This window comes from Aquila chrysaetos, chromosome 7, assembly GCF_900496995.4.
Source record: "Aquila chrysaetos chrysaetos chromosome 7, bAquChr1.4, whole genome shotgun sequence".
NCBI classification, from domain to species: domain Eukaryota; kingdom Metazoa; phylum Chordata; class Aves; order Accipitriformes; family Accipitridae; genus Aquila; species Aquila chrysaetos.
This window is the reverse complement of record NC_044010.1, coordinates 41797228-41824189: the sequence shown is the minus strand read 5'-3', so window position 1 is coordinate 41824189 and position 26962 is coordinate 41797228. Positions and strand designations below refer to the sequence as shown.

The 26962-nt window shown below is 35.9% G+C and overlaps 1 protein-coding gene across 25 annotated transcripts in view; it reads right to left on the bottom strand.

The window, feature by feature from the left end:
- DMD (dystrophin) overlaps positions 1 to 26962 on the bottom strand; it is a 1198278-nt gene that overhangs the window by 258470 nt on the left and 912846 nt on the right. For all 25 annotated transcript variants that reach the window (XM_030020819.2, XM_030020811.2, XM_030020812.2 and 22 more), the window contains 2 exons: positions 26413 to 26567; positions 2161 to 2350 (listed from right to left, as the gene is read on the bottom strand). In XM_030020819.2, the coding sequence (XP_029876679.1) occupies positions 2161 to 2350; positions 26413 to 26567 (345 nt within the window). The remainder of the gene's footprint in view (positions 1 to 2160; positions 2351 to 26412; positions 26568 to 26962) is intronic.

Here is a 26962-nt window from a genome sequence, read left to right as displayed (position 1 = left end):
CAGACTCCCTTCAGGACAAAGGCACTCGAAAATCTACTTGCGCTTGTTATATTATGAGATTTCTTTTGGAGGCCTAAAAATGGTATAGAGAGGCTGACACAGTGATAGGCCCAAGAAGAAAACCAAGTCAGTCTATGTAGAGACAGATCAGCATGCAGATGCAAATGAAGAAAGCCCACAACAAACCACACTATCAAAATATTTCCTCCTGCAGCCATCAACTCGAACTAAAGTCTAAAATTATTTTGCTGTTGGTGGACAGGTACGTATGAACCTTTTGGGAGCAAAAGGCAATGTAACAACCACATTTTTGCCCTGCATACTAATGTTTCTTCTTAAGATTTAAGAATAATTTATCTTGTACAGCCAAGATTAGCGAACAGAACAATGTTTGCTTTTTGGAATTGAAACAAATAGAGACTCTACAATAGTTTTTACCCTTCCTGCCTTAGAAGATCTGCTACTTAAATACCAAAAACATGGAAAGAAGAACTGAAAATTTAATCTTACGCCTCAGTTGAAGTGCAGAAAACTTTAGAAGAAAGCTTACAGTTCAAAGCAATTGTTCACATTATGGATATTTTTATGTACTTCATTAATTATTTATGGAGGGAAGGCTTTGTATGCATTTATTTTTCCTTTCGTCTATAGCTCTGGCTGGTTTTTATGTGGAGATTAAAAAACCCCAAGATACTAGTTGAAAAGATAACCAGGTCTACAAAGCTCCATTACAGTTAAAAATGAAGTATTTGACCTAAATTTTTAGGTATCTCTAGTTTGCCAAATAATCCATTTTTCAATGATCACATCAAAAATAACTTCTGCAAATACTTGATAATTCAATTGTTTTAGCACCATTACAACCAAAACCCTAATCTAGATAATATATAAAAAGATAGCCTATATTGAAAATTAACCACTCAGTCTAGAACTATCTTCCATTCAAATCTGCTCTCCAGGATCATGCAACTGAATTCAGAAACACGTGAGGACTTAAGGGATATTACTATAAAATGAAATTAGCATAAAGACAGATCACTATTAAAAACGTGGTTCAGACTTCACTTTTGTCTAGTGCAACAACTGTAGATTTCAGAGTATCACGTAATGGAATTTAGCAGCAGTTCAGTCAAGCAGTTAAAACCATGTATTAATACAGCAGTGCCAAAAGAAGGTAGCAGTATTTCCATCCAATGTACTTACTCAACATATTCACTTACAGCTAAAGTTTTCCACAGTATGTTTTTCATAATTAAATTAAGGCATAGAGCCTTCAGTGCCTGGAAAGTCCAGTTTTAAACTTTCTGTCAACATGAAAGTCAGGCACTATCAGGGAATATTGGAAGAAAGGGCCCTGCCTTCCAGTCAACTAATTCATATTTAGGAAATCTAAGACCTCACACAGACATATGTGTATACTTCTCAGTAACTGTAGTGAAGAAAAGAAAATGAAAGTATAACAACATATTTCAACAGCACCATCTCAACTAATTATTTTTCTTTCCCCTCAAGATTCTCCGGAACACCAAATACAACATTCTCTCTCTTTTTTAAGGTTTTGTTTGTTTGTTTCCAGAGGAAAAGAACTGTCTGAAAACTGTCCAGCCATTAACTATGAAAATTTTAATCATTATCTCTTTTTATTATCACAGCAGAGCATGTTGACAATAATCAGCCAAATACGAAATTAATATTTTTCATGTGTTTGAAAGTAAAGGAGGAAAACTAATTCAGTTAAGCTACAGAGAATAAACTTGATGCAATTTATACAACTTCTATAAATATCAGAAATGCTTAATAAACTCTCATGTCTGTCAAGTGCTCAATTCAAGACGTAGCTTGGCAGCGTTATTCATTTTTATGTGATTAAAAAAAAAAAATCTAAACACCCATTTCAGCAAAGTTTCCTTTCTGTACATTTTAAAACTCTACTTCAAGACACATTTTCCAAACGTGTTATGTGCTCAAAGATGTCAGACAGAATCATGATGTGACTCATGTTAGATCCCTATAACAATTTCCAAAGCAACACTTAAAGGTTAGCAGTAGAACCAGTTCTCTTTTTCAAAACAACTTCAGTTTTGTTGAGCAGCTGCACACTGGAAAAAACCCACCACTTGGGATACCTGACATGTCTCTAAACTGAAGTGCTTGACTTACCTGCCACTGTTTCATGAGCTCCCGAACCATTTTGGCATCCTCCAGTATCTTTTCTTTGTGTGTAGCATCCTGCAGGACATTTGCAGTTGTTTCAGCTTCTGTAAGCCAAGCAAGGAACTTTTCGAGATCCAGGTAGAATTGCTGCAACATTCTTAGGGCTGATTCCAGTGCAGCTTCACGCTCACAAACCCTGTGCAAGTACAAATAGTCAAATGCAGCACTATTAGGAAGAAAACAAATCTTAACCATTAAATCCAAATATAACAAAGACACACTATGTATTTTTCATGTACCAATCAAGCTAAGTTTGCAGATACATTAGCTACAGAACTTGCACTGTACATTTGGCAGGTAGGGCTCCTTTTTATCTTTTTCTCCTGAGAAGTAGTAACTGGAATTCATCTGGTAAAAAATTAAGCAAAAATACTTCTTTGAAAGTACCATGCCTGAAACATGCATGATTAAAAAAAAAAAAAAAAAAAAAAAAAAAGTCCCCGATTTGTTTTAATCAAAGATTGTTTTCTTATTTGTCATTAACACTACAGTGGAAAACTTGTTTGTTTTTAGAAATCACAAAATAGTTCCTGGCCACTGCACGGTGTGATGAATTTAATTATTAGTTTTTATGACTTGAAACCTTTGGAGATTGCGTTCAAGACCTTATACCCTAATAACACTCAAGTTTGGGGTGGTGGTGGTTTGTGTTTTATTTGGTTTTTTCGTTTGTTTGTTGTTTTTTTTTTTTAATATGAATGTAATAAACTACAAGATCTCTATCAGTGACATGATAAAATATAATTTTTAAATACAAAGTGTATGTATCCTTGGGGAAGATCTAAAGCGTAGATTGGGAAAGAACACTAAAGGCTCCAGCAATTCTGGTGCTGAAAAAAACATTAAAGTATATCTGTGTTCTATCAGCATTCATGTGCAGTGTAGGTGTCACATGTACTCACTGATTTTTTACATTGAACTTGAGCTAAATATGGATTTAGAAATGTGAGCAGGTAAGTATGACATAATGTTCATTAACACAAGCTTGTCAAGGCTACTTAGCTATTGTATTACATGCATATTTGTTTGACATCAGCATGACAACTGAGTAATTTTTTAAGCTCAGACAGTATATAGTAAAGTCATTTGATAATTTGTGTTACTTCAAGTGGAATGAATGCAATTTGATGCACACCTATGTTTAGTCTACAAATCCGTGGTGATCTGGATATTTCTAGATAGATTTCCTGTCTAGTTTTATAGTTATTTAGACAGACTAAGATACTAGATTTTAGCAGATATAATTTGTCAAACTGTAATTTATCATAACTTCACCAGAGGAGGCCACAAAATTTCTAAGTGCTAATCTCTATTTCAAATCCTGTTTGCTGTCATGAAGAGATTGTACTCCTCGATAAGTAATGATATCATCCTAAAACCTGGTACACTAGTTGAAGTAAGAAAAGAAACAAAAAATTAACACGAGTTTTCCCAAGTGGCACTGACTCAACGTGTTTTTCAACAAGCATATAAGTAAATTGCAGCAGAGGACAGCAAGAACAGAAAAATTCATTCAGAGTACAGGCGGGACAACCATTTCAGAAAAAAAGAAATCCTCCCTAAGAGACAAATCTCACAATAGCTACCATATTTCTGTCATACTTTTAATCCTTTAGCACCTTATTTGCTTTTCCCAACCATTTTGTGAAAAAAGGAATTTATTCTTGGATCTTTTTTTGATTCAAAAACTGAGAAAGCTATTGAATGCCTCACTACAAAGTCATCCACCAATTTTTTAAAACTTAAAACCAGACTGGATTTTAATCTCGGATGCACCTGTGTTTTGGGTTTGTGTGCTGGGCTTTTGGTAGCGGGGAAGGGGCCGCAGGGACGGCTCCTGGGAGAAGCTGCTAGAAGCTTCCCTGGCTCCAAGTGGGACCCGCCTCTGGCCCAGGCCGAGCCCATCAGCGACAGTGGTAACACCTGCGGGAGAACAGATTTAAGAGGGGAAACCTGCAGTTGGGGAGGAGATTAGAATGTGAAACCCCTGTGCAGACGCCGAGGTCAGTGCAGAAGGAGGGGAGGAGGTGTGCTGGAGGAGGTTGATGCCCCTGCAGCCTGTGGCGAGATGGCGGGCTGTCCCCCCCCAGACCATGGAGGGGAGCTGGGGAGTGGAGGCCCCCCAACATGGCCGGGACTCCATGGGAAAGCCCATGCTGGAGCAGTCTGTGCCTGAAGGACTGCAGCCCAGGGAAGGGAGCCACGCTGGAGCAGTCTGTGCCTGAAGGACTGCAGCCCAGGGAAGGGACCCACGCTGGAGCAGTTTGTGAAGAACCGCAGCCCATGGGAAGGACTCACATTGGAGAAGTTCGTGGAGGACTGTCTCCTGTGGGAGGGACCCCACGCTGGAGCAGGGGACAAGTGAGGAGTCCTGTCCCTGAGGAGGAAGGAGCGGCAGGGACAAGGTGTGGGGAACTGACCCCAACCCCCATTCCCCGTCCCCCTGCGCTGCTGGGGGGAGGAGGGAGAGAAAACCACGAGTGGAGCTGAGCCCGGGAAGGAGGGAGCGGTGGAAGGAAAGTGTTTTAAGATTTGGTTTTATTTCTCATTATCATTGTCTTGATTCGATTGGTAGTAAATTAAATTGATTTTGTTTTTTCCCCAAGTCGAGTCTGTCTTTTGCCTGTGACCATAAGTGGGGAGTCATCCCTCCTTGTCCTAACCCACAAGCTTGAGCTTTTCTTTGTATTTTCTCCACCCCACCCCACTTGGGAGGAGTGAGCGAGTGGCTTTGTGGTGCTTTGTTGCCAGCTGGGCTTAAACCACAACAAACTGTTGCCATCTACAAGAATTCTCCACATCAAGGCACTGCTTAACCTGGATTAGAATGTGTCCCCAGGGGCCTCTTAGGAGGATAGAGAGACACACTTAGCTTCAGAATAGTGAACATGGTCTCTTTCCAAGCTTTATTCTACAGGGACATAAACATGACTTGTGGTTAGGCCACTCTTCAAATTTAAAACAACCGCAATGAAAGAATTTGTTGTTCTTTTGTTAAACTAAAAATTAATTACATAGATATCACAACTAAATATACTGACAATATACACTAAATCAGTATAAACTTAGAAAAAAAGTAAGAAACAGAAAATCTTTCACCTGGAAAATACTGTATTGACCTATTTATCACTTTTAGCTCAAAAATATCACCACATTTATTCAATAGAACTTGGAAATGGAATAAACTTACATAAACTAAAAATATTTTATCCAGTTCTTCAGAGCGCAATTCTATTGTAAGATATGCTTTATAGCACTATTCTAATTCAATTTTCGGTGTGCAACATGATAGCTAATATCAGTGCCTTTGCAGAATCACATATAACGCTTTTTTCACATGCAGTTCCTTCAAAATATTAAAGGCACATTTTTAACTACAATCCACCTCAATTCCTATAAATACATAGCAATGGTCTAATAACAGCATTGGTCTAATAACAGCATTCTGCAAATACACAGTGAGATTTAAAAGGGGAGAAAAAAAAAAGGCTTAAGTCTATTTGTGTATATTTAACTTTTTGCATGGTATCCTGGGAAGTAGGACCCAAAGCTACATTCATCCACTTGTGCAAATACCTAGTGCATTTTTAATCTACAAAAAATAAGAACAAAAGCACAGATATGAAAATATATTCAAAGGAAGAGCTATTAGAAGTATTACTCAAAATCAGATTTTATGTTTTAGAGAAAATTCCAGAGTATATGAAAAAAATACAGTATTTTATTGCTCTGGGTAAAGAATGAAGTTTTAGTTACGAAGAATCTTCTGTGATGCACAGAAATCTTATGGCACATAATTCCTTCAGCCTACAGAAATGTGTTGCTTGTCTATAAGCATAATAATACACTCACCACAAAATATCTAGTACTTTGCATTTTAAGCTTTGATACATCTAACATGCAATAAACTTTCAACTACATTGACAGCTCTGCAGCATATCAATAAGCTTCACTCGGCTTTCTAATTACTTCAAAATTATGAGGTTAGAACAGACAAAAGAAGGTCTAAAAATGAAAAATAAAACTGAGTATCAAATCCAGCATGCGATAAAGTAAATTGTACAAAATTATAGGGGAGACAAAAATACTTATATTGAACAAGAAATTATTGACAAAAACAAAATAAAGATGCTTCCTTTTTAGTCTGTATCATCCAAACATGTTTAATTCCATAGCAAGTGCGAGCTGTAAGAAAATAATATGAACTAAGCAGAAATACATTTTAGTGTAAATGGAACACCACACAGTAGGAACACTACAAAATGCTGCTGAAATACTAAAAGATAATAAAAAAAAAATTATTTTTAATGGAATGATCCAGTTTTCTCTGTTCTACTATGATCTAACAATAAGCACACAGCAGTATAACCAAAAGCTTCTTATTCATGGGAGAAATACTAAAGGTGGGATTCATCTTATTTTCATCTGGACACCCAGATGTTAAGCAACTATACTCCCTCTGCAAAACTTGAGACAAGCATTTCTGGAATTTAGTTCCTCCTCTCTTCTCTGTACACATCTGTTGAACCAGGTTCAAGGTCAGAGTAAATTTTTTTCTCTTGACTACAATGGTAAGTTACCTAAAGCTTACACAACTTTAATTTTACACAAGCCTTAATTTTACACAATTAAAGGTAAGTAAAAGGGTTCCCCAATCCAGTCTGGGGACTGATTTTTAGGAACTAGTGGTATCAGCAGCAGTGGACTCACCAACTCTAGTTGTTGTATGAGCTTTGTTGCAGGACAGAAATTATGGTACTCTCTTAAGAATGTGTTAGCTGAAGGCTTCAGGTTGAGGGAAAATGAAGGCATATCAAAAGAAACGAGTCACACAATGTAAATAAATGTGAATTTATACTCACAGGAAGAAGTTCATAGGGTTTTAAAAATAAAAAAAATCCACAAAAAAAAAAAAAAAATACCAGCCTCTGCTACAATACATTGCTGTTATGCTGAGAACTTTTAAAGAAAATATTTTTAAAACATAGCTGTTTACAAATGTTTGGGAAGATAAGCAGGGGAAAATTAAGTTACGTGAAATCTGTGTGATCTTTAAGTTCATAAGCAAGGTACTATATTATTAATGAAAATTCAGAGTCCACACTTCATATATATACAAAAGAAATATATACAACAAAATCCATACAACTGAACATCTTGTTACGGAATCTAACAACAAAATAAAGTGCTGAGGTATGGGAATGATGGTGTCATTAAACGCATTGCAAGAGTTCTTCATTCAACAATCCCCAGTCCCATACAACACAGTGTTTGGGGAAGCTCCATGAGTGTGAAGAACAGATTTTTCTTCAGCTGTAGTATTTGCTACATAATTTGGAATGAATCATTCACATCTTCTGAGTATCTGTTTGTTTATTTGAAATTGTAACACTTATTCACATCACAAGATATGTTGTTAGGGTCAGTGTTTAAATAATGCTTTGAGATGCTCAGGTAACAGGACACGTAGTAAGTGCAGAGCATTGTGCCAATGTACGCTCCACTGTATTAATGCAGAATACATAATACGTAAGGAAATATATTAAAAAATGAGCACAAAAAATATTCATAATGGAGAAACTAACAAACTTCTGTTTCACGGGTATTTCTTTAAGGGCAATAACAGTGGAGAAATTCTGCATCGTTCAGTGTTCAATAGATCACTAAATCACACTTCCATCTGCAGACTGTGGTGATCTAATGTTATCACACTGAGATGTAAAATAAAATATCCTGGGCTACCGGCTGACAAAGCATCAGTAAATGGTTTTACTTCTATAGTTCATGTGGTTCCCTCTATAGAACTGTATTTTCTCCTTTCTGACATTATGATTCCATACAATTTAAAAAAAAGTTACCTAAATTTCCCTTTTCTGGAGCCAACTATCACAGACAATTTGAACTACATGCATCTTCCTGCTAATGCTGGAAGCAGTTTGCACTTTTTCATGAGGATCATATCCCTTCTGCTGATGTGACAAAGGAACAATTGCAAAGCTTTATTGGAACATTTAATTTTTACTACTAAATAAATTTAAGCTCTTACTGGTAAGTCTTCTTCAGCTGCTTTAACTTGGACTGATAAAGAACCTCTCAAAGAGGTAGAATAATTTAACCTCAGACAAAGTTAGAACATGAGGAAATGTCACAGATATGAAAAAAAACCCAAATTCTTAAAATGAACATTGAATTCTTAAAATGAACATTGAATTCTTAAAGTAACTATTATTGATTTAATTTTGAAATCCAAATTCAGAATAAATCACACTATTTTGGGCATGCTGCTTAGAGGAACTTTCTTCTGGAATCTAGGGACTATTTTCTATAGTGCCCGTTACAGTTATTAATACACGCTAGTAAGTGGTTAATCTGCAGATTAACTCTGGAATGGCTGATACACATTAAGTATGGAAAACTATGTTGAGACTGCATTTTAAGTAGTGCTTTCATGTGGTTTTCTGGATCTCAACCAGCTTGACACCTCACTCAGGGACACACAGTATTTTTCCAGTAAGACTTCTGCTTAAATATTCTTTTAGTTCCACCATCATGATTGAGGTTACTAGCTTTTCTCTCCTGTAGAGCATTGGCACGTGTATGTGCATCTAAAGTTGTTGAGTGGTCTTTATATATACGTGCTTATGTCCTACTATCACTATTTTGTCTGGCTTGTTGGAAAACATTCTTCACGAAGTTGATCCTAGAGTAATGGAGATTGCTCGCCTGTGGGCAACTCTACCTCTGAAACGACTTCTATGTTGCAAATTATTAGAAAGCCTCAAGTGCAACTAAATGCAGAGCTACAAGATCAGCGTCTGAACCACTCCAGAGATAAGCGTTCAGACGTCGCTGACGTTCTTCCACAGGCCCTTATACTCCCACTACTCTGAGTGAGGAACCAGGAAAGCTTTGGCGTGCTCGTACAGAATTTTGTACTTGAAAGAGAGGCTTTCAGTCGTTTTGTGCCTTAGTCCCTTCCTGTAAGGCCTAAGGAACAAACCTGATGGAAAAGCTACCTCTAAAAAGGCAACAATAACTTTCTAGAACTCTTTGCCTGATCTTTTTCACTGCTAGTATCTCCCTGAAGACAGCTGATGAGGAGAACAGAAAGAAGGAAAGATTTTGTTTCAGTGGTGGAAAGATCTTTGAATAAACAAGAAAAAATGCCTTTTTTTGAGTCCAATAGGAACACACAGGTACTGCCCTGCCGATTCAGGCATATGAACAGGATTCCTACCAGTGACATACTACCTTCTGTATCTCTACATGCAGTACTTCTCTCTGCCTTACATTTATTTCTCAACAATGTGATCTTCTGGCTGAAAGCTGACTCTCAGTGTCTTCAGAGGAGTCGAAGGGCATCTCTGCCTTGGCTGCACTAGCCATATTGATTACATATGAATAATCAGCGAAATTGTTTTAAATGCCAGGTGTAATTGTGCATACAGAGAGACTAAGTGCAACAGCTGCTGCAAAATAAACACACAAATGCAGTTCTCTGCTGATTCTCTTTACTTCTGCAAGAAAGAACAAAACCCCTCAACACCCCCATTCTCCGATTGGAACTCAGCCTATCCGTCTTGACACGGACACAGCATTGTTCTTTCCCTGATAATCAATCACACACAGTTTCCTAAATGATGACAGTCTCTTCAGATACTAAAACTAGAACATCCTAAAGCATCTCCTGATCATAGTAATAAGCCCATACAATTTGTCCTTTCTTAAAAATCTGTTGACACAAAGGGGGAAATGCTTCAAAGAGCAGTTATTCAGTCTGCTAAGCAAGATGCAATTGTTTTCTCCTGAACAGTTTTTCTATTGTAAAACTCTGCAAAACCAGAAAATATGCTGTATTAAAAAATGTTTCTGGGTTTTATGTACTTAGGGAAATGGATGAAGCAAGAGAGAGAAACTATTTTGCTATTTTTCATTGGCTGGCTTGTTTCTAGTCTTATACCTGTTCTAGCTCTTCTCAACATAGTCAGACCCTATATGAAAATAACAAAAATCATTAACGCCTCTCCAGCACTTTCCTTTGAATTACTCTGTTACTAAAGACACTAAAGCAATTTAAAAACGTATTTTTGAATTTAGACTGTTTTTCCTTACTTTTCTTTATTAAAGCACTATTGATATTTAATGAGAAAAAGAGGAAAAAATGAAAAATTTGTGTTTATCTATGAAGTTTCAGGTCAACCTTGGATATTAATCCCCCATCTCTTCTACACTATTATTTGTCAGACTGAGAAGGGTTGCTAAAAGCAAAGAAAATATCACACCCTGGGGCACAAAATCACATACATAGATTTCTCTATAGGACCTTTAAATAACCTCTTTTTAAATAAGCACCTGCCAACATCAGCACAGAGGATCTGTGTTCACACAGGGGAAAATTCCTCGTCAACCTTTTTAAAAATAATTTCTGTCTCTCATATTCTGTCCACTTTTGGGATCCCACATTCAGAAAATGCCTCTTCAAGGGATGGCAAAAGAGAGAGAGTTAAAGGGAATTTTTCTAACGGGCTTTTCTTGCCCCTATTGCTTTTGTCTCCTTCTCCCTTCTTGCCTTGACATAGGTCTAGAATATATAAAAACATGAGTGTACGTTTTCCCTATGTTCATCATAACCATAGATTATCACACATCATGAACTACAGAAAAATCATTAATGAAACTAAGTGGATCATTTTAATTCCTTTGTAATTTAAACTAATTACAGGTTATCTTTTACATTATTAGAAACATTTTATGTTTACTTGGGTTTTCTAATCTCCAGACAAATTTTCATTAAAATCAATCACTTTCCAGACAGTAAATCTTAAGAATTACCAGGTTAAAGAAAAGGGAATCTGAACAACAGACAACAATCACAGACATATGAAGTACCATCAAAAATGACTTGTAGATGCAGAATAATGTTCTGATGGACTCACTCAAGAGGCTTTTCTAAATAGCCCTTAGTCAAAACTTAAAAGAATTGTCTTAAAACCAAAAGAAGCAAACAGAAAAAAAATCCAAACAACAGCAACAAAAAAAATCAACAAAGCACCCCACAAACACCACCCCACCCCCAATTCTCTGAACTCATGGAACAGATTCCAGACTAACCCTCGTACAATTCAAGAAATGCCCCAACAAATCATAGGAAGATAACATTTAATAATTCTGGTATTCCCATTAAAGAGAGAAGTCAGAAAAAGAATAAATCCTAAAATCAAAACTAAAAACAAACAGACAAAACTAGTCTCTTATTCTACCAAAAGAAGCAAAAAGATTATTGTTCTGTTTAAGTCTTCTTCACACTTCATGGTCTATAATATGTAGAATTAAGGTTTTCCTTGCATTCCAAAACATATTCTTTCGACATTCCAAGGCAGTCAACAGTGCCGTCTAATAAACAGCATATTAATTACTCAGATACAATTTATTAAGATAAAATCTTTGCTTTCTAAGACAGTGAAGTGTAATTAAAACCGATTATGAAAATAATTATATTCTAAAGGCACTTGTTTTCTTACCCTTAATTACTGTAGAAACAACTAAATTTAATAAGACTGTGAAATGCACTGATGGCATTACATGAAATCAATTAGGGCTCACAAAGGATACTATTAAACTGTTAGTGTAGCTTTCATTTAAAACTGCAACCTCTGAGGGCTGAGCTCAGTGGCCTAGCAGAACAGTGATTTGCTACCATGCAAAAGAAGGAAGCCTCAGTTTCCAGACTGGAAAACTTCTCTGGCAGGACTCACAGTTCTTATTGTACCATGCATCATCTTCAGTTAAGTGAGAGTAACACTAAATAAACACTTAGAAAAACACACACACGTAATTTTTTTCCCCCTCTAAAACATGGGCCTTAAGTAGTAGTCACATTACACAAAGATACTGCTTCAAATCAATCAGATTGATTCAAAATATTTTAAAACAACTATTCCAATATGTCAATATATTTTAAGAAGCATAAAACTGCTCAAAATAAATAAAGATGATGGTCAAGGTCCAGCTCTGTATTCAGCTCAGAAGCAGCTGGTAACCAAAACTGGTTAGCATCCCAGTAAGAAGGAGAAACAGCAGACTGCCTACTGTTTCTTATATGTATATAATCTAATACAGTAATATTAGTTATAAAGAACCACCCCATACTTCATACAGTTATTCTTTACCATTCAGGAGGTTTCAGTTCCTTACAGAAAACTGAAATATAGAATAAGTTCCCCACTATAAGGAGATAATGTGATTAAAATAGATCTACTGCACAAAGATTGTAATACTACAGGAACTATAACCAGAGGTAATATGACAATACAGAGTAATACTAATAGATTATTATTATGGAGTTTCAACAACATTAGGAAGAAACTAAACCACTAGTTCTATTCCTCAGGATTATGTAAATATAAATAAATAAATAATGAAATTCCAGAGCCCAATTCAGCAAATTCAGGTGATGTTCAACTCACACTCAGTTCAACAGAACCCAGTTTGTGTTTCATATAAAAGCCTTACAGAGAAAATCCTAACTCCACTGAGATGAATGGCTAACCTTCAACTGACTTAAAAGGGAACAGGATGTTCTGTGATAGTTCTGCCTCAATTCTTTTTTGGACATATTTCAAAGATAAAAATTCTTAGCAGAAGAAAACATAACCCTTCAAACAACAATCCTGCACAATTTAACAGAGTAGAGACAGACATAAATGCATCAAAACACTAAGTCTGGGAGTGAGGAGGTCTGACCATTCTGCTATGAAAGGCCATGGCAGAAGTGGATATACCTGAAATTTTGTGTGGTCACATGCAATTCTGGCCCACTCATCCAAATCTAACTCTTAAATAGCGCATGAGTTGCAATGTTTTCTTCCTCCTCAATAAACTTTGAAATAATTACCAGGTGTTTACATTAAAAAGACATTTGATTTGGCTTGTCACTTACTGTTTTGTATTTACTGTCATGCAAGTATCCTCTATAAATTTTAGATAATTTATCCAAGGTCTGGGGAGATGCACTTCTTTTCCTTAAGATGTATCTACCTGTTCTTAAATCACTTTCCAAATTTTAGTCATGGAAATGAATGCATAACTGATGCATTCATCAGTTTAACTGAAGATTCAGCTTTACTTCAGCTTATGCAAAGAAATCTATAAAGTATACCATAAGGTCCTTAACAGAAAATACAGTGGTATGTTTCCTTTATTTAACCAAAAGATACATTTAAAATGGTCTTGTATAAACAGATGTGTTAACAAACACTGAATTGGCTTATATGTGGCAACACAATGAGATTTTGAAACATCAAGGTTCTTCACGCCTGTTCTTTTTGCAGAAGGAACTAAGCTCACCTTTTAAAAACATTTTTTTCCACCTAGCTGCTGTTATTTCTGAACAGGAGGCCTAAATCTAAATAAAAGGCTGATTAAAACCAACTTGAACTCTTGTCAGCTCAAGGCTTACGTTCATGATTGTATTTGACACAATAATCATCATCGTATCTTAAGACCAAAATCTGGTTGGCAGTCCTTGACTTAGTTCTGCTTTTTCCAATTAGCTGAAAAATTGCATCCCAGCTCATCTTCCAGGAAATATGTTTACATTTATAGTTTTTCACAGGTGAAAGGACATGGCAATACATTCTAAAATGCTAACGTGATAGCCATTTTCTTTTTTAATGTATCCATCACTGGTAAATCGATTTGAGAAAAAAAAAAAAAAAAAGTAGCAGCACACATACTCAAATGATGTTGCAAGAAATAACTCTTATCCATCACATGGAGGGGGAAAAGTCTCTAGAAATGTGAAGACGTAACTACAGACATTTTTCCAGATGAACACTTTTGAAAAGAAAATTTTAAAAAAAATTCCAGCCTCTACTTTTACTATCTATTTATTAGCAAGAAAAGAATGTAACTTTTGATTATGGTATGGTTAAAGAAACAATATTAACTTCTGATCCTGAGACAGGGGACGTGATGACAAATCATTAGGTGATATCCTCTGTGCTCTGTGTTATCCCAAGGAATTCCTACGGATGAAACACTTAAATGCAAACATCTTAGTGCCTAAATGCTGGCCAGACAGCTAGGACAAGCACATCCAAGAGCACATACGTATATCCAACCGTTTGAAATAAAAATCACCTTCCTATCCCATAAGATCTGGTACTGAGCTCTGTTACACTGTCACTATAGCACTGCATTATGATTTCCTACACAAATATCTGAATCACTAAATGATTCCCTATTTCATGTTTTCCTTTTTGCTCAGAGAGGTCACGGCTCAGGTTTTCTAACAAGGTATACAAGAACAGTGCACAAAGCTCGAGAGGGAAAAGTTTCTGTTTTATCTGAGACCTGTATGCATAAAGTTGACTGCAGATGTGAAACCAAATCTATATCCACAACAGAAATTGCAAGAAAATAACTGAGGAGAAAGGGGTGGTATTGATGTAGGTTATGCAGACAGTGGCCCATTATTTGGCTCGGATATTACTTTTTTCAGATGGTAGTAATCTTAATTTTTCAAGCTCTATTCTAGCACTACAAAGGTTTCCTAGAAACTAGATTAGAACAATTACGTTAAGAGTTTATGGAAGGAAAAAGAACATAAAACATTAAAAAACAGAGACAGGTTCTCTCAGAAGAGTCATAAAAAAGCAAAACAGAAAAATTTTTAACTTTCTTAAACTCAAGTAAACACTGGAGATGGCTGCCTTGTGTTGCAAATGACAAAAATTAAGTTCAGCTGACACTAACACATTTATTAGGTATGCACAGGTGGATTACAGGCAACCCGTTAAACTTCTTATTAAAAATGCAAACAAGTAAATGTATAAGTACATTAGTAAAAAAAAAAAAAAAAGAAAACCATAGCATTACTTGATCTCCTTCATTTCATTCTGCTCTTGCGGTGTGAGGTATGTGCACAAGACTGCATATAAATTACTCAAAAACGTTATGCAGAAATGCAGTACTAGAATAGTCTCTCTCACAAATTCCATGTATTGCAGTAGCCACAGATCTCAAAATTTCCATATTTTACTGAGTAATTTATATATACTGTACAATCTCTCTTTATCTAAAGGATAAAAATACTGAACAGTCAAGGAAATAAAAAGATATTTTAAAATTCACATGGCATTACCATGACATTTTTTTTTTTTACTGGTCTTTAATATATTTATGTGCTATTTTGATTTCTTATATTAACTTCTGTAATTCTTTCTTGATTATCTGTACTTCTGACCTAAAAAAGGGCTATCATCTGCTAATACCAGCAATATAGTTTGTCTCAATTACTTGAAATTATTCAATATTTTTAATGACAACTGTACATTCAAATCTGATCTCTATATGATTGTTTAATGTGCCACATCTTATTCAGAATGACAATCTAAACAAAAGCAGCTTATTTATCTTAATAATTCTAATAGTCCCAAATATCAAGTAGGGTCATTATTCTAGTAAATTTGATATGACTGGTTCATTTGACCCAGTTTGAGCTAAGTACATTATATATGTAGCAAACTGTTGATGACACCACGTGAATATGTAATTATGTTCAACGATCTTTAATATTTATGACTAGCTAAATGTTGCCCCTCCATAATCAGACAGTATCCAGACAAATATATATCTAGAAGGAGAAACCACCTATAAAGACTACATATACATCTATACAAATACTAAAGTGTTTTGTTTCCATCAGAAACAGAAATGAAGCCCTCTATTGCAACTGGGTACTCAAGAAGACTTCTGCTTTCATGTGTAAATATCACTCTACATTTCTTTATTAAGTGTATTATGGACCAATAAAAATCAGTGTCTTTGAGAAAAATACCTTTGCCAACCTTTTCTTAGAATTAACTGAAACAAAAGATGAGAACTAACAATAAAGCAATATAATATATTTACTACCCACAAGTTAAGCTCCTATGCAAGGAGCTATTTAGGAACCATGGCAGGGATGCAACGTTTTGTTACAGAAACCTCTTGAATGAAACAAAACTGAGATTAAGAACATATAATGTAGTCAATGTAAATAACGTTCAACTCTGAGCATTAGGAGCCTGTCCCAAGGAAGCAGCACTAGGTGTTACTCAGTGCATTAACCAACCATTGGGAAAAGGGTGTGAAAAGCAAGATGGCAAATTTATTTAGATTAGTCAAACCCCGGAAGAACTGTGACTAATTCCAGATGGAACAAGTCATCAGGAATGTGATAGCAGAAAGATTCAATATAGATGTGTCCAAAATACCAAACACTACAAGGAAGATTTAAACTCAGTATATACTGCTGGGTTCTGAACTAGCTGTAGCCTTGAAGGAATTTGGTATTTAAAATCAAGATGAACAGCTTAACCAAAATGTCAATCTGAAAGATTACCTGGGGGGGGGGGGGGGGGGGGGGGGGGAAAAAGAAAAAGAAAAAAGAGGTATAACTATTATGTCCATCTTTAACTCACTCTTCTGATGCTGGCTTGGGTACCTCGTCCCAAGCAGCACAAAGGAGAGTAACATCAGGCATAAAATGACTAAAGCAGTGACATGATGTGAAAACCAATTTAGCCAAAGCAAAATTTAATACAAATGTTGCATGCTTCTACTTTTATTTTCCCCAGTATGAAAAGAAGTAACAGTGACAAGCGTCCACAGCTCCAAGGGGCCAGCACAGTACAAAAAGGAAGGGTGTCACCTGAACTATGGTTTCTTAGTGCCATCTTACTTGAACAAGTCTATTCTGCTCTCCTGTGGTGTTCCCACAGGAACAAAGAGAGGGGACAGCCCTGGAAGAATTGCCTCCCATCCCTTGGAGTAAAACCACACTGCGAAACTTAGAGGTTGACTACCACAAAAACAAGTCAACCCTCTTGGAATCAGTAACGGTATATGGTTCATAATGGAGCAATAGACACTATTAGTAATTAATTAACATAGCTGAAGCATCAGCCTCAGACATGCTCTAAGCACCAAGAACTCATAGAAATTTCTGAACTGTTTACCATTACTGATAATAAACAGCAGCATCTTTTTCAGATTTTAAAACAAAACAACAAAAAAACCCAAAAGCATATTTAAGTCATGTTGTGGGGTACAGAAGATGCATGCAAGTTAGACCTTAAAAAGAATAACCGCTAAATTAGACTCAAATCTAACTTGACATGAATTAAAAAAATAAGAAAGCATGTAAATAATAGGAAAGAAAACACAAAAAAGAAAATAAGGAAAATAAAAAAGAAAACATAAGATACTAATCAGATAAAATGCAGAAAGTGGGAAATGGGTGTTGCAAGCTTGGCACTTCAGGTAATTCCAAGAAATTTGTTTTTACCATATACTGTGTCAAGTGGACAAATGGAATCTCAAAAACATGTAGCGCATTTTAAACAGCTAAAAATAATACCATTTTTTTTCTTTACCAACAAAAAGTGGACCTGTATAATTCATTGCCACAAGGCACTATTGTGCTTAAGCAGATATGTATCAGATACATAACTGATTACATATCTTGCACAAAGGAAGAATCTGCAGATATGCCAGCCAGAGTGATAATTTCAAGAGCTATTATTTCTTATCATTCGCAGGAGATAATATTTCTTATAGTTTGCAGGAGATGTAATGCTTAGTAGCTGGGGAAGAGCTCTACTTTTTTTAATTTGTTAGGGAATGTAGCACAGTACAGCTAAATTTGGGGTATCGGTCAAGATCTGATGGAAACTGAATGCTAAACAACATGAACACACTGATCTTTTCCTTTTCACAAACTTCTTGCTTACTTACTGTTTCCCCTTCTACATACCTGTACCAGATACACCTTAAAAGCTCTGTCCTCAAGATGTACCAGTTTAATCTCACCTTTCCTCAATGATTTCTCACCACCCCTATTTTAGGACATGCAAGAAAGTTACATTGCTAATTTTGTTGCTTTCCTATCTGCCCTCAGTACTGCCACTTCCCCAGGTCTCTGCCTTGGTCAATAAGAGTCACAACCATCAGCCTTTTGTGCCACTGATCCTCATCCGGAAGGATAACGACTCGTTGTCATTTGTCAATTCCTTTGTGAGTTTATATAAAAACAACATGTGGCTGAAATTTCATTCATAGTTAAAACACAGCCACCCAACAAAAGGCAAGCACCAATATTGTCAAATTGAAACATTTGGTGGTAACTTCCAAAGAGAGACTAAAAATTTAATAGGCAGACTGAATTATCCTCTCAGTTTCAAGCATGACTGACAAACCAGTGAGGGGGAAGGTTACACTGCCTGCACAGCCGCTGATCAGAAGCTAAACAATCATGAAGCACCAAAGCTCGCAATAGCAAAGAAATGCTTTAAAAAAAAAAAAAAAAGAATCCATAGAAAACACCGGGGGAAAAAACCCAAGGCCATCACAAGAATAATAATGCAAACAAAAAATGACAACTAAGGTCAAATTCCTTTTTGCTGGCAGTCTGCTAGTCCATCAGCTTTATTAATTTCTGTTCAGTTGTTTGTTTTAAAGGACATGAAGCCTGATAAGAAGCCTATTGAGGGGAAAGGAAAGACATTCATTTGTTGCAATAAGCTTTGGATGAGAGCAGTAATCAGTTTGCTACAGTTTGTTAATTTATCTGCAGACTAATAGGAAACAGATTTAAGGTTGGACTTTCAGGGCACAGAGCATTAGCTTCTGTTCTTGTTCAAATACAGACTAAAACTCTAATTACTTCAGAAAAATCTCACCTTTAAGAAAAAGAACAACACATTTGTCTTAATCTTCCTAATGGAGTAAGAACAAAAATTGACATTTCTGTTCTCTCTCTCTCAAAATCAGGCTTACTTATGTCTTCCTTAGTAGCTTGCTCCTCCTGCACCTCCTGTGGATGCAAAAGAGCGAGATTTCTCAACTGGAGTGTTTCTTTGAAATGTCTATATTAAGCTCCGATTATGATTCAAGTTAATGCACGAAACCGCTCTCCCTTTAGAATTCTGTGCCATAAACTATTTCATGATTTTGTCCAGTTGGATTTCACTGTAACATGAGAACTGTTCTCTTTTTCATCAGAAAGGAATAAACAGCATTTAACACACCATAAATATGAACAAAGCAGCAGAATTCTATTTCACTCAAGACCAAAATATAAACCAAGAGTGAGAAAAAAAATGAAAAGAACAACTGTCTGAGCAGTAAGGACTGGTCTTCTAGACGTTCTAGTTTCACTTTTCCTGCTTAGTTTTAATTATTAACTTGCTCTCAGTATTTGAAGCTGGAGACCTCTTTGCAAAATGCCAGTGCTGTTCTCCTTTTTAATTGTCTATAATGAAATCATTAACATTAGATTACAGTTAACAACCAAAATCACTAAAGTACCAACCAGGTGAACTCATGGTGTCTAAAAAACCTCAGCAAGCCACTTGTGGGACAGACAAGTTGAAAAAACCCAACTGATTTAAGAACACCACCACTTTTCTCTTTGAGGTCATTTCTGTTTGTCCATGGGAGGATCTAGCAGACCTACAGATGATCTATTGCCTTTCTGGAAGTGATAAAGGTAGTAGTAGCCTACAGATGTGTCTATTGAAGTGGTGGGAACATTAAGTTTCTTCACACTGATATTAACAGTTCTAAGAAACACATCCCTGAAGTCACAAAGATCCACAGAACCTTTTTAGTCAAGTACTGTATTACTGACACTACCCTCTCCTGAAATAACTCAAGAACTCTTTTCTTTTTTTAATCCTAAAAGAGTTTCTCAAAAATCACGAGAATATGTTCACAAAGGTGGAAATGATGAATCACACCATATTCTGGGTAACATTGCTTTTTCAGCTCATCCTACCAGCATTTTGAAAGCATTGCGTATCCAAGACTATCCTCTCACAAAGCAAACCACAAACATTCAGTACCCTCAGCTGACTTCTCATCTCGGATCCACGTACTGGTGTCAGTACTGCACAAAAAGTAGTCAGCTGCGTGGAGAACAAAGGTGAAAACTAGAATACAAGTACCTAAGGTGACTTTCAAGATCTCCTACTTATAGGAGCTTCATCTGGCATTTTATTTATGTTGTTTTATATTTTCCTACATGTGCCTGAAATGTCATCATTCTTAGGGGCATTAGGAAGAAAAAATAACAAAACAATCTTAACTGATGTCATTGTTGATAAGCTTGAGATTATATGTTGTACAGAAATATTTGTTTGAGAGTGTAGGCAGACAGTAGAATGTCTTTCAAATAGGCAACCTCTCTTATCTATCAACGCCAAACAATCCCTCTCTCCCAAAGGGCCTTTTAGGGGTACTTTTTAATATGGATATGTTAAGGGATGATATTTAACCAAGTAAAACATAAACCAACAAATATCTCAAATTAAACTCACAGCACCTAAACCTTGCCAGAGTAGTATTTGCACCCTTTTTATAGTCCTTTTTTGAGGGTATGCTATTTTGTTTAAAATAATAGTAACAGAATGGAACAAAGAAAACAAAAAATACTTTAATCCTTTTTCTGAAAACAACTCTTAGGAAACTTCAAAGATACCCATACTTTAAACATAAAAGCCTTAACATTCTTGCATCACAAGCAGCTAATAAAGAGTTTTTCTTTAGACTTTGCCAATGTTACTAACTCTGCTGGAGAGTAACTTCTGAGAAGCATGGAGTGCTATACTGACGAAGTGAGACAAATTAGTTTCATGAAAATTAAAAGGTTCTTGTACCCTTTTGTGTAACGGGAAAGACGTTAGGACCCCATATAAAATTCAGACTTTCCAGAAGAGTTCTGGATTAAATGCTTTTTTGAAAACTTTGTTTCTCTTCCTATTCAAAAGAACAGTCAACAGAGCTACATTGGTTCTTCAGAAAAACATGCTGACATACAAAGTTATTTGCTCCTTAACATAATCTTGGGTGTGACACCTGACACTGCAGAGACTCACTTTCATTCAATGTGAATAGTTCTACTGACTAAATAAAAATACTTAAGTCCTTATAGAATTAAAACCGAGCAAAGTTCTCAAAGACAGCACGTGACAGACACCTAAACTGAAAATTTACTTTTTTAAATAATAGAAGCAACAGAAATAAACATGTATTATCAACATCTCTCACAAAACAAAATAATGCCCTACAATTGCAATGTTTTCCAGGAGTCTTTGCAATTTTAAATTAGTATCTATTGTTAAGCTGGTGTAAATAACAAGCTTCAGCATGACATACCGGTTGTAAAAAAGCAGTCACTCTACGTACCTACTTTTCTTAAGCCTTGCAAAATTATTTCAAAAAACAAGCAATAAATCACCACAACATGACAATAAAAAATAAAAATTATCACACGATGGTTTCTTTGGGGAAAAAAGAAAAATTACATTGGAAAATGACATTTGACCGTTGTCAGCTTCATCTGAAGTCTTACATTTGCGATGATTTCTTGCTCACACCCACACGAATGCAGCTCTATAGCCAGGACAACAACTGCAAGCACAGACGTGTAAACAAGCTTCCCCTATAAACAAGGTTCCCATGGCCACTTCCTTTTTTAATTTAGTTGTTCCACTGTGCTCAAAGAAAGTGTGCCTGCACAAAGAACTATAATAGCTGTTCATACGCATGGTATTATACTGATTTTAGGAATGCATACCAACCTTCAAAGTAATACAAGAATGGAAAGGAAATGGCTGAGTTTACTTGGAGAACCTAGAAGATGGAATGTTCTTTAAAGTAAAACATATTGTGAATTCTTTCCTTCTTGACTTCAGCAGTCCAAGCCTAAATGAGCAAACAAGCTTTTCAGAGATGGCTCCCAGAAAGGTCTAGCTACTGAAACCAACTATGAATCTTCAGTATACCTCAACAGACTTCATACTCCTGGCTGTTGTTGAAATGTAAATGCAGTTTTTCTCACCCAGAATGCAATTCAACTGTAAACACAAGTTCAATTACTTCCACAAGTGCCATAAAGCAAAGTAGTATTAGGACGGGTACAGTATATTAAGAAAACCCGTTTCCAACAGAATGGTCAAGCTCTTTCTGCGCAGGCAATAAAATTATACTTAGAAACCATATGTACAGATAAAGTTTACATTCTAACAACTGTATTTTTACAACAAGCAACCACTGATAAGGAAAGGTTTGCTGCTCAAAGACCAGAACTGGATTACGACCTTTTTCACACTTAAAATTACTGTTATATTATGAATTTACATAGGAAACAGATATGCATCATACTTTTGTACTGATTATGTCCTTAGTTTATTTGGCCATTTGCATTTCATACTGTCCAGCTGACATGCAAAATCAAGGTGTTTGTGCAATCGGCTGCATTAGAGAATTAACACGATTCTTAGATATATATGGGAGTTGGTATCTCAGACCTTTAAAACAGGTCGTCTAGAAACACAACTCCTTGCCATTGCCTCTCTAACTCCCTACAACTTAAACTAATAACAGCAACATAAATCTAATTATATATTGACTCTTCACTGCCCGTACCCTGTGGGGGCGGGGCAGAGTTACTGTCTATGTTTTGACTGTTGTGTGTGTCCTGTATCTTGTCTCAGGAGCCAAAAAAAGCATCTTGAGCAGTGAAAGCTCTTAACACCTACTGTGCAGCCTGAGTTCAATGGAACTGGAGCATAGGAACTGGTGGGCGATGCAAATACTTGAAGATGTCTGTTAGACAGTGATGGGTTGGAGTCCTAACCAGTTCTCAGAGTACGTTATGTAATTATTGTCATAATATATGCTCCACTTAAGAAAGACCCAAGTCCCTTTTTAGCTTAATATTTAAGTTAGTGAAATTTAAACACATTTGCTGGATTCCCAGGAAAGGAACAAATTTAAGCAAGTGTTTATGTTTTATATGATAATTCACATAAAATACGAGTGCCCACAAAAGGAAGGAGTAACATAACACTACCATAACAAACATTTTTATATACAGTAAATTTCTAATGGTTTCTTCCTTCTTTGGTTTTTTTTCTCTTGAGAACACTTTAGTTCATCTGTTAGATTTATTTTTGTTAATGCAAGCAATACAGATCGCTTTCTCCTTAATTGCCTCAGCTTAAATAATATAGTTATTTCTTGGAAAGTCAATGCTTCTAAAGAGGAGAGGAAAAGACCTGTTTACAAGTCATTCTGGCTTTTGCCCAACTGATCAGTTCATGTGCTTTTCAGTGTATCTTTGCAGTATCAACAACAAAAATAAAAATTAAAAAGTGGCGAGTAAAAAAAGTGAAGCAACCATCAAGCACTCACCAACCTGGCTATTAAAGGAGTTAGAATGTTACTCGTTATAGTTCAATGTTATAAAACAGAACAGTAAGGCAAAGGGTAAACACACAGCAATCAGCTGCAAATCTACTTAAGCAAAACAAAACACAAGCTGGCAGATGTTGCCTTAATGACTAAAGTACTTGCTTTGCCTGAACTATTACCAACAGGCAAAGTGGAATTTTACTGCTGCTTGCCTGCCTGTTGTTTTACTAATCTGGTTCATGGAAAAGGTTTCACATTTTTTACACTGACACACAATTCTGATATTAATGGCAGGTTAGAGGAAAACCAGTTCAAAACAACATAAGCCACTCTTTAATTTTTCTTTTTAAAATAAAATACCCACAAAATAATTAGGCCATTTAAATTAAGGATATAGGGAGAAGAAACCAAAATCTTTAGCAGAATATTTCCTCTTGGCACTCAAGACATGTATAAACAGTGATAAAACTATTTCTAAAATACTGTAGAAATGGTCAAGACCATTATTTGGAATATATTTCTACATCACTGCGAGGTCACTGAGTCACCAGAGCACTACTTACTCATAGTCTAGATGAAAATAACACTCACGGACATATCTGAAATCATTGCATACGCATCTCCGTGGAGAACTAACCTTCCCTGGAGCCTGTGACAAACAGTTCACGTGTCTCCTTTCTACTGAGTAAATATTCTCTTACGGTTCAAAAGATCCCCAAAACCATAAAGAAACAATTTGTTTTGCTCTATGCAATAACCTGAACGCTGAAGTGTAGAGGGAGGGGAAACCAAAACAAAATCAGAACAAATTGGCATTTAAGTCTTCCTAAGGCCCATGGACTCCATCTTCTCTTTTCACAGAGCTGCTTAACAAAAGAAATCTAGGAAGTTCTTTCAAGATCTCACTCAGAAGCTGCTCCTTGAGCAAAAGACCTGGCTACTGCTTCAAACAAACCTGAGAAATCTACAGGCATAGAAAATCTTCCAAGTACAAGTCTTTTGCTGACTCGATGCCTTAGTGTGTCCATATTTATCCATGTCTCACAAAAGACAGATAGAAATGTGATACAGCCCTTAGAGAAGCTCATCAACTACTGTTTGCAGCATGCTGCTTCTTCAGGTTCCTGAATCACAATAAGCCTTGCAAAAATTACACACAGAACAGTGAATTAAAAAAATATTAGAAAGGGAGTAAAGTCATACAATCAAAAACTAGGAGGTTCTAGTTTTACAGTTACCTGTTCAAGCTTAATCCTATCCTTTTGTACTTCTTAATGGGAAATGTCAACTCAGTCGCCTAAACTCAGTCTCTTCTAAAAGATAAAAGATTCACCACAGTAATTCATCTAACACATGAGCTGTAAACAAGTCTGTGGGTTTTGCAGAAGCTTGCAAGGAGCGTGTCTTGAAGAATTTGTACTCTCTGTTAGCCTAATACTTGGCTGACTCCATGCAACAATGGCAATTCTCACATTTAGGCAACATTAGACACACCTGGGTTTGTGCTCGAAGCATTAACAGATTTAAAGATGCACTCTCAGCTACAGTTGCCACCTGAGCATCCACAGCAGCTACAGACATATCCTGGACTTCAGGATTACAAAGCCAGCTCACCAAGCGGGGGTTGTACTTCTACATAGAGACAAAAGCAATTTCCTTCGGTTCTCCCATCTAACCCTTTTGAGCTACTGATTTTACCTACTCATGGAGGATACTTCTGAGCGTTAGGCACCCAGCCTTTCTCATCCAGGAACACATGTTCCCCCCCAGCCTGTTTCTCAGACCACAGAAAGCAAAACATTTTTTCTTAAAAATACGGGTACTACTAATAAGGCTAAAATGGCTACTACTATAACAGGAGAAATGCAAGCAGATACTAACTGAATGTTTATACTAATTTCTCAGTTTAGTTATTGGTCATCTTAAAAAAAAAAAAATCTTTCAAATTATTATGTGGTTTTCTTTTAGTGGACATCAATAGCATCTCTTCTCTCATTTGAACCTTGAGTCGGTGGCAAGTCTGCTTCAGAAAAAATGCCATTAAAGTGACTCATTCATATGAATATCAACTCCATAAAAAAATTAAACAAAAAAAGTGGGAATAAATTTCTGTAGTCATCAGTGATTTAAGTAACTGCCATTATGCAAGAAGATCTCCTGAATTTATTGTGTATTTAACTAAACTGACTTTTCTGGCCTTGTTCATCGACTTTAATTAAAAACATGTAAGATCTAATTCAGTTCTAGTTTCAGTTATAAGCTATAAAACTTAATCCAAGATACTGATTAAAACAACTTTGATTTAATTTTTACATATCTCATCTAATGCACAATGATTTAAAACTCTTTTACTACTATAAAGTAATTTTTATTCTGCAATATGTTCTGATGTTATAGATGGCGTCTTGGATGATTCACGATTTGGTGGCAAGCTGCAAAAATTGCTTTTAGGAAGGAATTGGTATCTAAACCAAACACTGCAAGACTGTGAAATGTAATCAAGAATGTGATCAAAGATCTAAAAAACTTTCTTGACTAGAGATTTGCTTCAAACATACAGGATAACATTTCTACTTGGAATCTGCTTTAGTAGGATATGTCTGTCATTTTCAGATTCAGTTTATGACTCAAAAACACTACAGCGATTGTGATGTGGAGATAGTATATATAGAAATATAAAACACTTTGGTTTAAATATTTAAAATATATAACCTATCAACTGAAGTTAGTTGCCAACTGGTTACAGCAGAGGAAAATGGGCAGGAGGCAAAATTTTATTTGAGAGAATTAAGTAGCATTCCAAAGACTTGTTTCCAAAAATATGACAGAAGATTTGTCCTTTCTCACTATAATCATGTCATTTTCAAAAGTTACATCTTCTGTTATCTCCAACCAAAGCTGGACAATGAATGTTAATGAAGTTTTACAACAAATCTAATAGCAGAATTTATATCCTACCTCTTATTAATGGCAGCCCACGTTGCATTAATGTTATCTGTCATCAGTTCTACTTTTCTGGTGTCATCTGCTGAATAATCGCGGAGCAGCTTAAGTGCCATGTCATTTGCCACATCGACATTTATTTGCCATTGTCGTATTTCTTTTGAAAATTGCTGAAGTAAAAAGAGAAAGAAAAAGAATAAACCTCAGATCACCATAAAATGATCACACACATTGTATGATTATTAAAGAAGGAGATGAAAAACTTATACCACCAATATAAAAAAAAAGGACTTCCTCAGATTTACTGGTAACTACGGTTAGAGTCTTTCTAAATGTTTAAATTCTTTTAGTCATAAGACCACAGGAGTACTTCTGATCTCTGAGAGGACCAAGCAACCAAATCCTAAATGCTGGACAAAACATGACAGCTCAAATTGATAAACACTGATTAGAATGTTGATTATTCTTTTCTGAGACACAAATAGATGGGTGAATTATTATGCATTATGCAAACTATCACTGTTTGTGATGTTGAGTTATACTGAGATGAAAAATACAGTGAAAT